Source organism: Centropristis striata, chromosome 13 (genome assembly GCF_030273125.1).
Source record: "Centropristis striata isolate RG_2023a ecotype Rhode Island chromosome 13, C.striata_1.0, whole genome shotgun sequence".
Lineage (NCBI taxonomy): Eukaryota > Metazoa > Chordata > Actinopteri > Perciformes > Serranidae > Centropristis > Centropristis striata.
In genome coordinates, this window is record NC_081529.1 from 21,435,163 (window position 1) to 21,450,451 (window position 15,289).

Below are 15,289 nucleotides of genomic sequence, written 5' to 3' on the forward strand. Positions count from 1 at the left end.
TTTGATAAGCCACGCCCCTTTTACTAACTAGTGAACCGTTTGTCCTACAGACTTGTATGAGGTGTCTGTGAACTCAGGACAGAGTCCCTGTTTGACTGGTGATTGAAGCCACGCCCCCTTTGAGTAGCCACGCCCCTTTTTACTAACTAGAGAACCGTTTGTCCTACAGACTTGTATGAGGTGTCTGTGGACTCAGGTCAGAGTCCCTGTTTGACTGGTGATTGAAGCCACGCCCCCTTTGAGTAGCCACGCCCCTTTTTACTAACTCGTGAACCGTTTGTCCTACAGACTTGTATGAGATGTCTGTGAACTCAGGACAGAGCCCCTGTTTTACTGGTGATTGAAGCCACGCCCCTTTTTAGTAGCCACGCCCCTTTTTACTAACTAGTGAACCGTTTGTCCTACAGCCTTGTATGAGGTGTCTGCTAACTCAGGACGGAGCCCCTGTTTTACTGGTGATTGAAGCCACGCCCCCTTTGAGTAGCCACGCCCCTTTTACTAACTAGTGAACCGTTTGTCCTACAGACTTGTATGAGGTGTCTGTGAACTCAGGACAGAGTCCCTGTTTAACTGCTGATTTAAACCACGAGAATCATCCGGCAGTAGTCCCGTGGCACTCCAAAATTTCCCTGGAATTTTGTTTCTAGTTAGTGCCACGGCTGAGCAGCGAGGCACTCATCTTCACTGCAAGCAGTGAGGATGAGTGCCTCGAGCGAAGCTCGAGGCATCTCTTATTATTGCTCATGTTTATTATTATAGATTATTCTTCCGTAAAAACTTTGGCGCGTAACTAGTCTCGCAGCTTTGAGAAATCGCGAAAAGTAAAAACGTCAAAAGTTGCGCCCTAATCGGGAATCGTGTGGAATGACTTTTTTTAGCGATCGGCGCGCACGTTTTCGCACAACGTGCACAAACGTGCACTTTTTGGCCCATCCGGAACGCATTGCGCCAACTTTGGGGCCTCACCATTTGCAAACCGTTGCTCGTAAAATTCCGAAGCGATTTAGAAAGTTGTAGGGCCTGAATTTAACTCTAGTCCTGTGAAATTTCAAAGCGATTGCACGTATAGTTTTCGCACGAAGTGCGAAAACATTTCCATTTTTCCAAACTAATGGGGAGGGAGATTTTCCCATGTGTGTGTATTGCGCGGAATGTTCAGACTCTAGACTGGTGATGTCATCAAGCAGAGTGTAGAGGGAGAGAAGGAATTGTCAAAAAATAAAGTTGAAAACTGCGCTCCAGGCCGCAAATTTCACTCTACAGTAATAATTTGTACATAGAAACGTAGGAAAATTTGTGGTCTCACTCACAATCCTCTGGTAAAGCTGTCAGAGTTTTAGTTTGGGCGCAGGACACAGAGAAGTGCCACCAAAACGCATCAACTGCCCCATTGAGTCCCATATTAAAAACACACAAGGATTTTTGAAATAATAAGATTTTACCGTTTTTTTAGATCGCTCTAACAAAGCTATTTTTTCATTTTTGTTAAAAAAAAATATATGTAGACGTTCAGGAAGAACTCAGGACGCTCAAAGTGAAGTCGGATCAGTGATAGGTATTATGGTTTTGCCGAAAATGCTTTCTGTTCGAGGCCAGAATTTTCAGTTTGTCCACCTCTGGCTGCTCAGTTTGGCAGAACTGTCTCCACCTTCAGTTCATTTCAGTTGATTGCTCTGCTCTGATTGGTCGACTCCACCTGGCCACGTGGTTGCTTAGCTACCAAAGCCTCCCCCAACCTCCTACCCCCCCCCCCCCCCCCCCCTCCTCCAACACAGACATTCTCACTGAACAGACATGGCGTTCTTTCATTAAACACGAGACCTTATAACTTGACCGTACATTGTCCAATCTGCTTCAAACTTGTCATGCATGATGATGGCTCATCACTGACCAGTTGTACATAACTATATTTCATAAATTCCCGCCCTTTTTGATTAGCCACGCCCCCTTTCTTAACTAATGAACCGTTTATCCTAGAAACTTGTATGAGGTGTCAGATTACTCAGCATAGCGTCCCTGTCTAACTGTTGATTGATAACCCCGCCCCTTTTGATTAGCCACGCCCCTTTTACTAACTAATGAACCGTTTGTCCTAGAAACTTGTATGAGGTGTCTGCTAACTCAGGACAGAGCCCTTGTTTTACTGGTGATTGAAGCCACGCCCCCTTTGAGTAGCCACGCCCCTTTTTACTAACTAGTGAACCGTTTGTCCTATAGCCTTGTATGAGGTGTCTGTGGACTCAGGACAGAGTCCCTGTTTGACTGGTGATTTAAACCACGAGAATCATCCGGCAGTAGTCCCGTGGCACTCCAAAATTTCCCTGGAATTTTGTTTCTAGTTAGTGCCACGGCTGAGCAACGAGGCACTCATCTTCACTGCAAGCAGTGAGGATGAGTGCCTCGTGCGAAGCACGAGGCATCTCTTATTATTGCTCATGTTTATTATTCTTTATAGATTATTCTTCCGTAAAAACTTTGGCGCGTAACTAGTCCCACAGCTTTGAGAAATCGCGAAAAGTAAAAACGTCAAAAGTTGCGCCCTAATCGGGAATCGTGTGGAATGACTTTTATTAGCGATCGGCGTGCACGTTTTCGCACAACGTGCACAAACGTGCACTTTTCGGCCCATCCGGAACGCATTGCGCAAAATTTGGGGCCTCACCATTCGCAAACCGTTGATCGTAAAATTCCGAACCGATTTAGAAAGTTGTAGGGCCTGAATTTAACTCTAGTCCTGTGAAATTTCAAAGTGATTGCACGTATAGTTTTCGCACGAAGTGCGAAAACATTTCCATTTTTCCAAACTAATGGGGATGGCGATTTTCCCATGTGTGTGTATTGCGCGGAATGTTCAGAGTCCAGAATGGTGATGTCATCTAGCAGAGTGTAGAGGGAGAGAAGGAATTGTCAAAAAATACATTTGAAAACTGCGCTCCAGGCCGCAAATTTCACTCTACAGTAATAATTTGTACATAGAAACGTAGGAAAATTTGTGGTCTCACTCACAATCCTCTGGTAAAGCTGTCAGAGTTTTAGTTTGGGCGCAGGACACAAAGAAGTGCCACCAAAACGCACCAACTGCCCCATTGTGTCTCATATTAAAAACACACGAGGATTTTTGAAATAATCAGATTTTACCGTTTTTTTTAGATCGCTCTAACTAAGCTATTTTTTCATTTTTCTTAAAAAAAAATATATGTAGACGTTCAGGAAGAACTCAGGACGCTCAAAGTGAAGTCGGATAAGTGATAGGTATTATGGTTTTGCCGAAAATGCTTTCTGTTCGAGGCCAGAATTTTCAGTTTGTCCACCTCTGGCTGCTCACTTTAGCAAAGCATTGTCAGTGACAGTTAGTTTCTGTTGATTGCTCTGCTCTGATTGGTCGACTCCACCTGGCCACGTGGTTGCTTAGCTACCAAAGCTCCCCCCCCTCCCTATCCCCTCCTCCAACACAGACATTTTAACTGAAAACAGTTAACTCTTTTAACTTGACCATACATTGTCCAATCTGCCTCAAACTTGTCATACATGATGATGGCTCATCACTGATTGTCTTCATAACAATATTTCATAAATTCCCGCCCCTTTTGATTAGCCACGCCCCCTTTTACTAACTAATGAACCGTTTGTCCTACAGACTTGTATGAAGTGTCTGTGAACTCAGGACAGAGTCCCTGTTTAATTGCTGATTGAAGCCACGCCCCCATTGAGTAACCACGCCCCCTTTTACTAACTTGTGAACCGTTTGTCCTACAGACTTGTATGAGATGTCTGTGAACTCAGGACAGAGCCCCTGTTTTACTGGTGATTGAAGCCACGCCCCTTTTTACTAACTAGTGAACCGTTTGTGCTACAGACTTGTATGAGGTGTCTGTGAACTCAGGACGGAGCCCCTGTTTTACTGGTGATTGAAGGCACGCCCCCTTGAGTAGCCACGCCCCTTTTTACTAACTTGTGAACCGTTTGTCGTACAGACTCGTATGAGGTGTCTGTGAACTCAGGACAGAGTCCCTGTGTGAATGGTGATTAAAGCCACGCCCCCTTTGAGTAGCCACGCCCCTTTTTACTAACTACTGAACCGTTTGTCCTACAGACTTGTATGAGGTGTCTGTGAACTCAGGACAGAGTCCCTGTTTAACTGCTGATTTAAACCACGAGAATCATCCGGCAGTAGTCCCGTGGCACTCCAAAATTTCCCTGGAATTTTGTTTCTAGTTTTGTGTGCTTGCTTGCAAAAGCACACTAACTACTATTCACCGGGCTTATTCTTATTTTTCTTCCGTTTCTTCCGTGTCATTTTTCGGTCGACTACTCCTCCCAGAGTTTTGGTCGCACATACACAAAAAAGGTATCAAACCGACCGGCTCGCCCATGACAAGTGTGCTATGACTTTTCTAAGGGTTTCGACAAACGGTTTTCAAATTATTGGGCAAAAACACGTCAAAAAATCCCCCCAATGTAACCCTATGGAGAGTCTAGAGTGGAGAAGTCATCAAACAGAGTGTAGAGGGAGAGAAAGAATTGTCAAAAAATAAATTTGAAAACTGCGCTCCAGGCCGCAAATTTCACTCTACAGAAATAATTTATACATAGAAACGTAGGAAAATTTGTCCTCTCACTCACAATCCTCTGGTAAAGCTGTCAGAGTTATAGTTTGGGCGCAGGACGCACAGATGCTCAAACAAAATGTACCAACTGCCGCATCGGCTCCCATATTAAAAATGAAGGAAGATTTCTCAAAAAAAAAATTTAACAGTTTTTTAAAATCGCTCTAACAAAGCTATTTTTTCATTTTTCTTAAAAAAAAAACATATGTAGATGTTCAGGAAGAACTCAGGACGCTCAAAGTGAAGTCGGATCAATGATAGGTATTATGGTTTTGCCGAAAATGCTTTCTGTTCGAGGCCAGAATTTCAAGTTTGTCGACCTCTGTCTGCTCACTTTGATGGAACTGTCTCCATCGTCAGTTAATTTCAGTTGATTGCTCTGCTCTGATTGGTCGACTCCACCTGGCCACGTGGTTGCTTAGCTACCAAAGCCCCCCCCTCCTCCAACACAGACATTCTAACTGATAACTGTCAGTTTACTCTAAGTTAGCAGACATGGCTTTCTTCATAAAACACGAGACCTTATAACTTGACCATACATTGTCCAATCTGCCTCAAACTTGTCATGCATGATGATGGTTCATCACTTTTCAGTTCTACATAACAATAGTTCATAAATTCCCGCCCTTTTTATTAGCCACGCCCCCTTTTACTAACTATTGAACCGTTTGTCCTAGAAACTTGTATAAGATGTCAGATTACTCAGCATAGAGTCCCTGTTTAACTGGTGATTGATAATCCCGCCCCTTTTGATAAGCCACGCCCATTTTACTAACTAGTGAACCGTTTGTCCTAGAGACTTGTATGAGGTGTGAGTGCACTCAGCAGAAAGTCCCTGTTTAATCCCCGCCCCTTTTGATAAGCCACGAGAGTCACGGTCCAGAGGCAAGCACACAATCAAAATTTCTTTAGGAATTTTCTAGTTATTAGTGCCACGGCTGAGCAGCGAGGCACTCATCTTCACTGCAAGCAGTGAGGATGAGTGCCTCGTGCGAAGCACGAGGCATCTCTTATTATTGCTCATGTTTATTATTAGTGCCACGGCTGAGCAGCGAGGCACTCATCTTCACTGCAAGCAGTGAGGATGAGTGCCTCGTGCGAAGCACGAGGCATCTCTTATTATTGCTCATGTTTATTATTAGTGCCACGGCTGAGCAGCGAGGCACTCATCTTCACTGCAAGCAGTGAGGATGAGTGCCTCGTGCGAAGCACGAGGCATCTCTTATTATTGCTCATGTTTATTATTTTGTGTGCTTGCTTGCAAAAGCACACTAATTGTTATTCCGTGGGCTTATTAGTGCCACGGCTGAGCAGCGAGGCACTCATCTTCACTGCAAGCAGTGAGGATGAGTGCCTCGTGCGAAGCACGAGGCATCTCTTATTATTGCTCATGTTTATTATTATTCTTTATTATAGATTATTCTTCCGTAAAAACTTTGGCGCGTAACTAGTCTCACAGCTTTGAGAAATCGCGAAAAGTAAAAACGTCAAAAGTTGCGCCCTCATCGGGAATCGTGTGGAATGACTTTTATTAGCGATCGGAGCGCACGTTTTCGCACAACGTGCACAAACGTGCACTTTTTGGCCCATCCGGAACGCATTGCGCAAACTTTGGGGGCTCACCATTCGCAAACCGTTGCCCGTAAAATTCCGAACCGATTTAGAAAGTTGTAGGGCCTGAATTTAACTCTAGTGCTCTGAAATTTCAGAGCGATTGCACGTATAGTTTTCGCACGAAGTGCGAAAACATTTCCATTTTTCCAAACTAATGGGGGGTGCGATTTTCCCATGTGTGTGTATTGCGCGGAATGTTCAGAATCTAGACTGGTGATGTCATCAAGCAGAGTGTAGAGGGAGAGAAGGAATTGTCAAAAAATAAATTTGAAAACTGCGCTCCAGGCCGCAAATTTCACTCTACAGAAATAATTTGTACATAGAAACGTAGGAAAATTTGTGGTCTCACTCACAATCCTCTGGTAAAGCTGTCAGAGTTATAGTTTGGGCGCAGGACACAGAGAAGTGCCACCAAAACGCAACAACTGCCCCATTGAGTCCCATATTAAAAACACACGAGGATTTTTGAAATAATCAGATTTTACCGTTTTTTTAGATCGCTCTAACAAAGCTATTTTTTCATTTTTCTTAAAAAAAAATATATGTAGACGTTCAGGAAGAACTCAGGACGCTCAAAGTGAAGTCAGATTAGTGATAGGTGTTATGGTTTTGCCAAAAATGCTTTCTGTTCGAGGCCAGAATTTTCAGTTTGTCCACCTCTGGCTGCTCACTTTAGCAAAGCATTGTCAGTGACAGTTAGTTTCTGTTGATTGCTCTGCTCTGATTGGTCGACTCCACCTGGCCACGTGGTTGCTTAGCTACCAAAGCCCCCCCCCCTCCCTCTCCCCTCCTCCAACACAGACATTTTAACTGAAAAAAGTTAACTCTTTTAACTTGACCATACATTGTCCAATCTGCCTCAAACTTGTCATACATGATGATGGCTCATCACTGATTGTCTACATAACAATATTTCATAAATTCCCGCCCTTTTTGATTAGCCACGCCCCCTTTCTTAACTAATGAACCGTTTGTCCTACAGACTTGTATGAGATGTCTGTGAACTCAGGACAGAGTCCCTGTTTAACTGGTGATTGAAGCCACGCCCCCTTTGAGTAGCCACGCCCCTTTTTACTAACTAGTGAACCGTTTGTCCTACAGACTTGTATGAGGTGTCTGTGAACTCAGGACGGAGCCCCTGTTTTACTGGTGATTGAAGGCACGCCCCCTTTAGTAGCCACGCCCCTTTTTACTAACTTGTGAACCGTTTATCGCACAGACTCGTATGAGGTGTCTGTGAACTCAGGACAGAGTCCCTGTGTGAATGGTGATTAAAGCCACGCCCCCTTTGAGTAGCCACGCCCCTTTTTACTAACTACTGAACCGTTTGTCCTACAAACTTGTATGAGGTGTCTGTGAACTCAGGACAGAGTCCCTGTTTAACTGCTGATTTAAACCACGAGAATCATCCGGCAGTAGTCCCGTGGCACTCCAAAATTTCCCTGGAATTTTGTTTCTAGTTATGATTTTTATTCTTCCGTTTCTTCCGTGTCATTTTTCGGTCGACTACTCCTCCCACAGTTTTGGTCGCACATACACAAAAAAGGTATCAAACCGACCGGCTCGCCCATGACAAGTGTGCTATGACTTTTCTAAGGGTTTCGACAAACGGTTTTCAAATTATTGGGCAAAAACACGTCAAAAAATCCCCCCAATGTAACCCTATGGAGAGTCTAGAGTGGAGAAGTCATCAAACAGAGTGTAGAGGGAGAGAAAGAATTGTCAAAAAATAAATTTGAAAACTGCGCTCCAGGCCGCAAATTTCACTCTACAGAAATAATTTATACATAGAAACGTAGGAAAATTTGTCCTCTCACTCACAATCCTCTGGTAAAGCTGTCAGAGTTATAGTTTGGGCGTAGGACGCACAGATGCTCAAACAAAATGCACCAACTGCCGCATCGGCTCCCATATTAAAAATGCAGGAAGATTTCTCCCAAAAAAAAATGTAACAGTTTTTTAAAATCGCTCTAACAAAGCTATTTTTTCATCTTTCTTAAAAAAAAACATATGTAGATGTTCAGGAAGAACTCAGGACGCTCAAAGTGAAGTCGGATCAATGATAGGTATTATGGTTTTGCCAAAAATGCTTTCTGTTCAAGGCCAGAATTGTCAGTTTGTCCACCTCTGTCTGCGGAACTTTCTCCAACAGCAGTTAATTTCAGTTGATTGCTCTGCTCTTATTGGTCGACTCCACCTGGCCACGTGGTTGCTTAGCTACCAAAGCCTCCCCCCTCCCCCCTCCCTCCTCCAACACAGACATTCTAACTGATAACTGTCAGTTTACTCTAAGTAAACAGACATGTTGTTCTTCATAAAACATGAGACCTTATAACTTGACCATACATTGTCCAATCTTCCTCAAACTTGTCAAGCATGATGATGGTTCATCACTGACCACTTATACATAACAATATTTCATAAATTCCCGCCCTTTTTGATTAGCCACGCCCCCTTTCATAACCAATGAACCGTTTGTCCTAGAAACTTGTGTAAGGTGTCAGATTACTCGGCATAGAGTCCCTGTTTAACTGGTGATTGATAACCCCGCCCCTTTTTATTAGCCACGCCCCCTTTTACTAACTAGTGAACCGTTTGTCCTAGAGACTTGTACGAGGTGTCAGTGCACTCAGCAGAAAGTCCCTGTTTAATCCCTGCCCCTTTTGATAAGCCACGAGAGTCACGGTCCAGAGGCAAGCACACAATCAAAATTTCTTTAGAAATTTTCTAGTTCTTATTCTTACGTTTCTTCCGTGTCATTTTTCGGTCGACATCTCCTCCCAGAGTTTTGCTCGCACATACACAAAAAAGGTATCAAACCGACCGGCTCGCCCATGACAAGTGTGCTATGACTTTTATAAGGGTTTCGACATACGGTTTTCAAATTATTGGGCAAAAACACGTCAAAAAATCCCCCCAATGTAACCCTATGGAGAGTCTAGAGTGGGGAAGTCATCAAACAGAGTGTAGAGGGAGAGAAAGAATTGTCAAAAAATAAATTTGAAAACTGCGCTCCAGGCCGCAAATTTCACTCTACAGAAATAATTTATACATAGAAACGTAGGAAAATTTGTCCTCTCACTCACAATCCTCTGGTAAAGCTGTCAGAGTTATAGTTTGGGCACAGGACGCACAGATGCTCAAACAAAATGCACCAACTGCCGCATCGGCTCCCATATTAAAAATGAAGGAAGATTTCTCAAAAAAAAAATTTAACAGTTTTTTAAAATCGCTCTAACAAAGCTATTTTTTCATTTTTCTTAAAAAAAAACATATGGAGATGTTCAGGAAGAACTCAGGACGCTCAAAGTAAAGTCGGATCAATGATAGGTATTATGGTTTTGCTGAAAATGCTTTCTGTTCGAGGCCAGAATTTCAAGTTTGTCGACCTCTGTCTGCTCACTTTGACGGAACTGTCTCCATCGTCAGTTAATTTCAGTTGATTGCTCTGCTCTTATTGGTCGACTCCACCTGGCCACGTGGTTGCTTAGCTACCAAACCCCCCGCCCCCCCCCCTCCTCCAACACAGACATTCTAACTGATAACTGTCAGTTTACTCTAAGTAAACAGACATGGCTTTCTTCATAAAACACGAGACCTTATAACTTGACCATACATTGTCCAATCTGCCTCAAACTTGTCATGCATGATGATGGTTCATCACTTTTCAGTTGTACATAACAATAATTCATAAATTCCCGCCCTTTTTATTAGCCACGCCCCCTTTTACTAACTAATGAACCGTTTGTCCTAGAAACTTGTATAAGATGTCAGATTACTCAGCATAGAGTCCCTGTTTAACTGGTGATTGATAACCCCGCCCCTTTTGATAAGCCACGCCCATTTTACTAACTAGTGAACCGTTTGTCCTAGAGACTTGTATGAGGTGTGAGTGCACTCAGCAGAAAGTCCCTGTTTAATCCGTGCCCCTTTTGATAAGCCACAAGAGTCACGGTCCAGAGGCAAGCACACAATCAAAATTTCTTTAGGAATTTTCTAGTTTTGTGTGCTTGCTTGCAAAAGCACACTAACTACTATTCACCGGGCTTATTCTTATTCTTACGTTTCTTCCGTGTCATTTTTCGGTCGACTACTCCTCCCAGAGTTTTGGCCGCACATACACAAAAAACGTATCAAACCGACCGGCTCGCCCATGACAAGTGTGCTATGACTTTTATAAGGGTTTAGACAAACGGTTTTCAAATTATTGGGCAAAAACACGTCAAAAAATCCCCCCAATGTAACCCTATGGAGAGTCTAGAGCGGTGATGTCATCAAACAGAGTGTAGAGGGAGAGAACGAATTGTCAAAAAATAAATTTGAAAACTGCGCTCCAGGCCGCAAATTTCACTCTACAGAAATAATTTATACATAGAAACGTAGGAAAATTTGTCCTCTCACTCACAATCCTCTGGTAAAGCTGTCAGAGTTATAGTTTTGGCGCAGGACGCACAGATGCTCAAACAATATGCACCAACTGCCGCATCGGCTCCCATATTAAAAATGCAGGAAGATTTCTCAAAAAAAAAAATTTAACCGTTTTTTAAAATCGCTCTAACAAAGCTATTTTTTCACTTTTCTTAAAAAAGAATATATGTAGACGTTGAGGAAGAACTCAGGACGCTCAAAGTGAAGTCGGATCAATGATAGGTATTATGGTTTTGCCAAAAATGCTTTCTGTTCGAGGCCAGAATTTTCAGTTTGTCCACCTCTGTCTGTGGAACTGTCTCCATCGTCAGTTAATTTCAGTTGATTGCTCTGCTCTTATTGGTCGACTCCACCTGGCCACGTGGTTGCTTAGCTACCAAAGCCTCCCCCCTCCCCCCTCCCTCCTCCAACACAGACATTCTAACTGATAACTGTCAGTTTGCTCTAAGTAAACAGACTTCATAAAACATGAGACCTTATAACTTGACCATACATTGTCCAATCTTCCTCAAACTTGTCAAGCATGATGATGGTTCATCACTGACCACTTATACATAACAATATTTCATAAATTCCCGCCCTTTTTGATTAGCCACGCCCCTTTCATAACCAATGAACCGTTTGTCCTAGAAACTTGTATAAAGTGTCAGATTACTCGGCATAGAGTCCCTTTTTAACTGGTGATTGATTACCCCGCCCCTTTTTATTAGCCACGCCCCCTTTTACTAACCAGTGAACCGTTTGTCCTAGAGACTTGTACGAGGTGTCAGTGCACTCAGCAGAAAGTCCCTGTTTAATCCCTGCCCCTTTTGATAAGCCACGAGAGTCACGGTCCAGAGGCAAGCACACAATCAAAATTTCTTTAGAAATTTTCTAGTTCTTATTTTTCTTCCGTTTCTTTCGTGTCATTTTTCGGTCGACTACTCCTCCCAGAGTTTTGGTCGCACATACACAAAAAAGGTATCAAACCGACCGGCTCGCCCATGACAAGTGTGCTATGACTTTTCTAAGGGTTTCGACAAACGGTTTTCAAATTATTGGGCAAAAACATGTCAAAAAATCCCCCCAATGTAACCCTATGGAGAGCCTAGAATGGAGAAGTCATCAAACAGAGTGTAGAGGGAGAGAAAGAATTGTCAAAAATAAATTTGAAAACTGCGCTCCAGGCCGCAAATTTCACTCTACAGAAATAATTTATACATAGAAACGTAGGAAAATGTGTCCTCTCACTCACAATCCTCTGGTAAAGCTGTCAGAGTTATAGTTTGGGCGCAGGACGCACAGATGCTCAAACAAAATGCACCAACTTCTGCATCGGCTCCCATATTAAAAATGAAGGAAGATTTCTCAAAAAAAAAAATTTAACAGTTTTTTAAAATCGCTCTAACAAAGCTATTTTTTCATTTTTCTTAAAAAAAAAACATATGTAGATGTTCAAGAAGAACTCAGGACGCTCAAAGTAAAGTCGGATCAATGATAGGTATTATGGTTTTGCCGAAAATGCTTTCTGTTCGAGGCCAGAATTTCAAGTTTGTCGACCTCTGTCTGCTCACTTTGACGGAACTGTCTCCATCGTCAGTTAATTTCAGTTGATTGCTCTGCTCTGATTGGTCGACTCCACCTGGCCACGTGGTTGCTTAGCTACCAAAGCCCCCCCCTCCTCCAACACAGACATTCTAACTGATAACTGTCAGTTTATGCTTAGTAAACAGACATGGCTTTCTTCATAAAACATGAGACCTTATAACTTGACCATACATTGTCCAATCTGCCTCAAACTTGTCATGCATGATGTTGGTTCATCACTTATCAGTTCTACGTAACAATAATTCATAAATTCCCGCCCCTTTTGATTAGCCACGCCCCCTTTTACTAACTAGTGAACCGTTTGTCCTAGATACTTGTACGAGGTGTCAGTGCACTCAGCAGAAAGTCCCTGTTCAATCCCTGCCCCTTTTAATAAGCCACGAGAGTCACAGTCCAGAGGCAAGCACACAATCAAAATTTCTTTAGAAATTTTCTAGTTTTGTGTGCTTGCTTGCAAAAGCACACTAACTACTATTCACCGGGACTATTTTTATTATTTTGTGTGCTTGCTTGCAAAAGCACACTAACTACTCTTCACCGGGCTTATTCTTCTTCCGTTTCTTCCATGTTGTTTTTCCGTCGACTACTCCTCCCAGAGTTTTGGCCGCACATACACAAAAAAGGTATCAAATCGACCGGCTCACCCATGACCAGTGTGCTATGACTTTTCTAAGGGTTTCGACAAACGGTTTTCAAATTATTGGGCAAAAACACGTCAAAAAATCCCCCCAATGTAACCCTATGGAGACTCTAGAGTGGTGATGTCATCAAGCAGAGTGTAGAGGGAGAGAAGGAATTGTCAAAAAATAAATTTGAAAACTGCGCTCCAGGCCGCAAATTTCACTCTACAGAAATAATTTATACATAGAAACGTAGGAAAATTTGTCCCCTCACTCACAATCCTCTGGTAAAGCTGTCAGAGTTATAGTTTTGGCGCAGGACGCACAGATGCACAAACAAAACGCACCAACTGCCTCATTGGCTCCCATATTAAAAATGCAGGAAGATTTCTCAAAAAAAAAAATTTAACAGTTTTTTAAAATCGCTCTAACAAAGCTATTTTTTCATTTTTCTTAAAAAAAAACATATGTAGATGTTCAGAAAGAACTCAGGACGCTCAAAGTGAAGTCGGATCAATGATAGGTATTATGGTTTTGCCAAAAATGCTTTCTGTTCGAGGCCAGAATTTTCAGTTTGTCCACCTCTGTCTGCGGAACTGTCTCCAACAGCAGTTACTTTCAGTTGATTGCTCTGCTCTTATTGGTCGACTCCACCTGGCCACCTGGTTGCTTAGCTACCAAAGCCTCCCCCCTCCCTCCTCCAACACAGACATTCTAACTGATAACTGTCAGTTTACTCTAAGTGAACAGACTTCATAAAACATGAGACCTTATAACATGACCATACATTGTCCAATCTTCCTCAAACTTGTCAAGCATGATGATGGTTCATCACTGACCACTTATACATAACAATATTTCATAAATTCCCGCCCTTTTTGATTAGCCACGCCCCCTTTCATAACCAATGAACCGTTTGTCCTAGAAACTTGTATAAGGTGTCAGATTACTCGGCATAGAGTCCCTGTTTAACTGTTGATTGATGACCCCGCCCCTTTTTATTAGCCACGCCCCCTTTTACTAACAAGTGAACCGATGGTCCTAGGGACTTGTACGAGGTGTCAGTGCACTCAGCAGAAAGTCCCTGTTTAATCCCTGCCCCTTTTGATAAGCCACGAGAGTCACGGTCCAGAGGCAAGCACACAATCAAAATTTCTTTAGAAATTTTCTAATTGCTGTTCTGAAGCTTCAAATCATAAAACACGTAGTTACAAAGTTATTAGTTTGTTGTTTCCCTGTTTGCTGTTGAACCAAGAGCGTTTTTGGGAATATGCTTATTCCCTTTCTTGCTGAGAGCTTGATGAGAAAACTGATACCACTCTTTAAAGTATGTATAGTTAGCCTGGCTCCTTCAAATGTTAACAAACCCCCAACTAGATCCACTAAAGCTCACCAGTTATATCTGCTTGTCTATTCTGTAAAAAGCTGAAGTGTAAAAGCTGTAGAGGTGCTGGTAGTCGATGCACGACCATCAACATCATTGTAAAAGGGCCCGTAGTGGCCCATAAAGAAATCTTCAACTGTTCTCCCTTTTCTACAATTCTACAATGTCAGAGTCAGTGGCAGACAGAAGTGCTTTAAAGTGGTGTGTGACGACAGTGCAAACTGTTTTTTTAATCCAATTATTCATTGTTTTGTGTGTAGATTATGTGTGAAGGTTTTAGGTAAAAGGCTGGGTCTTCAGTCTCTTCTTAAAGATTGATAAGGACTCAGCAGATCAGATGGAGTTTGGAAGTTGGTTCCACCACTGGGGCACTACAGAGGAGAAGAGTCTGGTTTGAGACGTAGAGCCCTTTAGCAGCAGAGGAGCTTTTCAATGTGTTAGATTATCCATTAAACATGAGAGAGGAATCAAACCTATCATCTAACTCTCAGTGAGCAAGTTTTATTCATATAATGTCCAAATAGTCCTTTAAGGTATAACAAAAAGAAACTATAGACAACTAGACAAAACAAATATTAATTTCTGTGTTTTCTGTAGCTTATCGAGGTGAAAGGTAGAAACAAACAAGTTTGATTCAACATGTTGAACGTGTGTGTTTGTTCAGGGCGACTCTGGAGGTCCACTGATGTGTAAGCTGGACGGCGCTTGGTTCGAGGCAGCTGTGTTATCAGCTGAAAACACCACCCGTTCAAGAAGCAGAAGTTCAAGAGCAGGGGATATGATGCAGTTCACTAAACTGAGCGCCTTTAAGAGCTTCCTGTCTTCGACCGTGGGCTTCTTACCCTCCACCACCAACAGTACCAACACCACCTCAGCTCCCACCAACCAGACCACCACCAGCGGGGCCCCTGCCCAGTCCCCCCTCCTCTTCTTCTTCCATCTCCTCGTCTTTTCCGTGTGCCTCCATCTCTTTTCATAGAAGCCTCCTACTTTATCTTTTAATACTTATTTACATGATATGACAAGCACAAATTTATGTGAACTTTAAA

At 42.7% G+C, this 15,289-nt stretch overlaps 1 protein-coding gene across 1 annotated transcript in view; it reads left to right on the plus strand.

The window, feature by feature from the left end:
* zgc:100868 (uncharacterized protein LOC554458 homolog) overlaps positions 1-15,289 on the plus strand; it is a 33,075-nt gene extending 17,786 nt beyond the window's left edge. Inside the window, exon 10 of the mRNA XM_059348111.1 lies at positions 14,905-15,289. Within this exon, the coding sequence (XP_059204094.1) occupies positions 14,905-15,219 (315 nt within the window). The 3' untranslated portion in view covers positions 15,220-15,289. The remainder of the gene's footprint in view (positions 1-14,904) is intronic.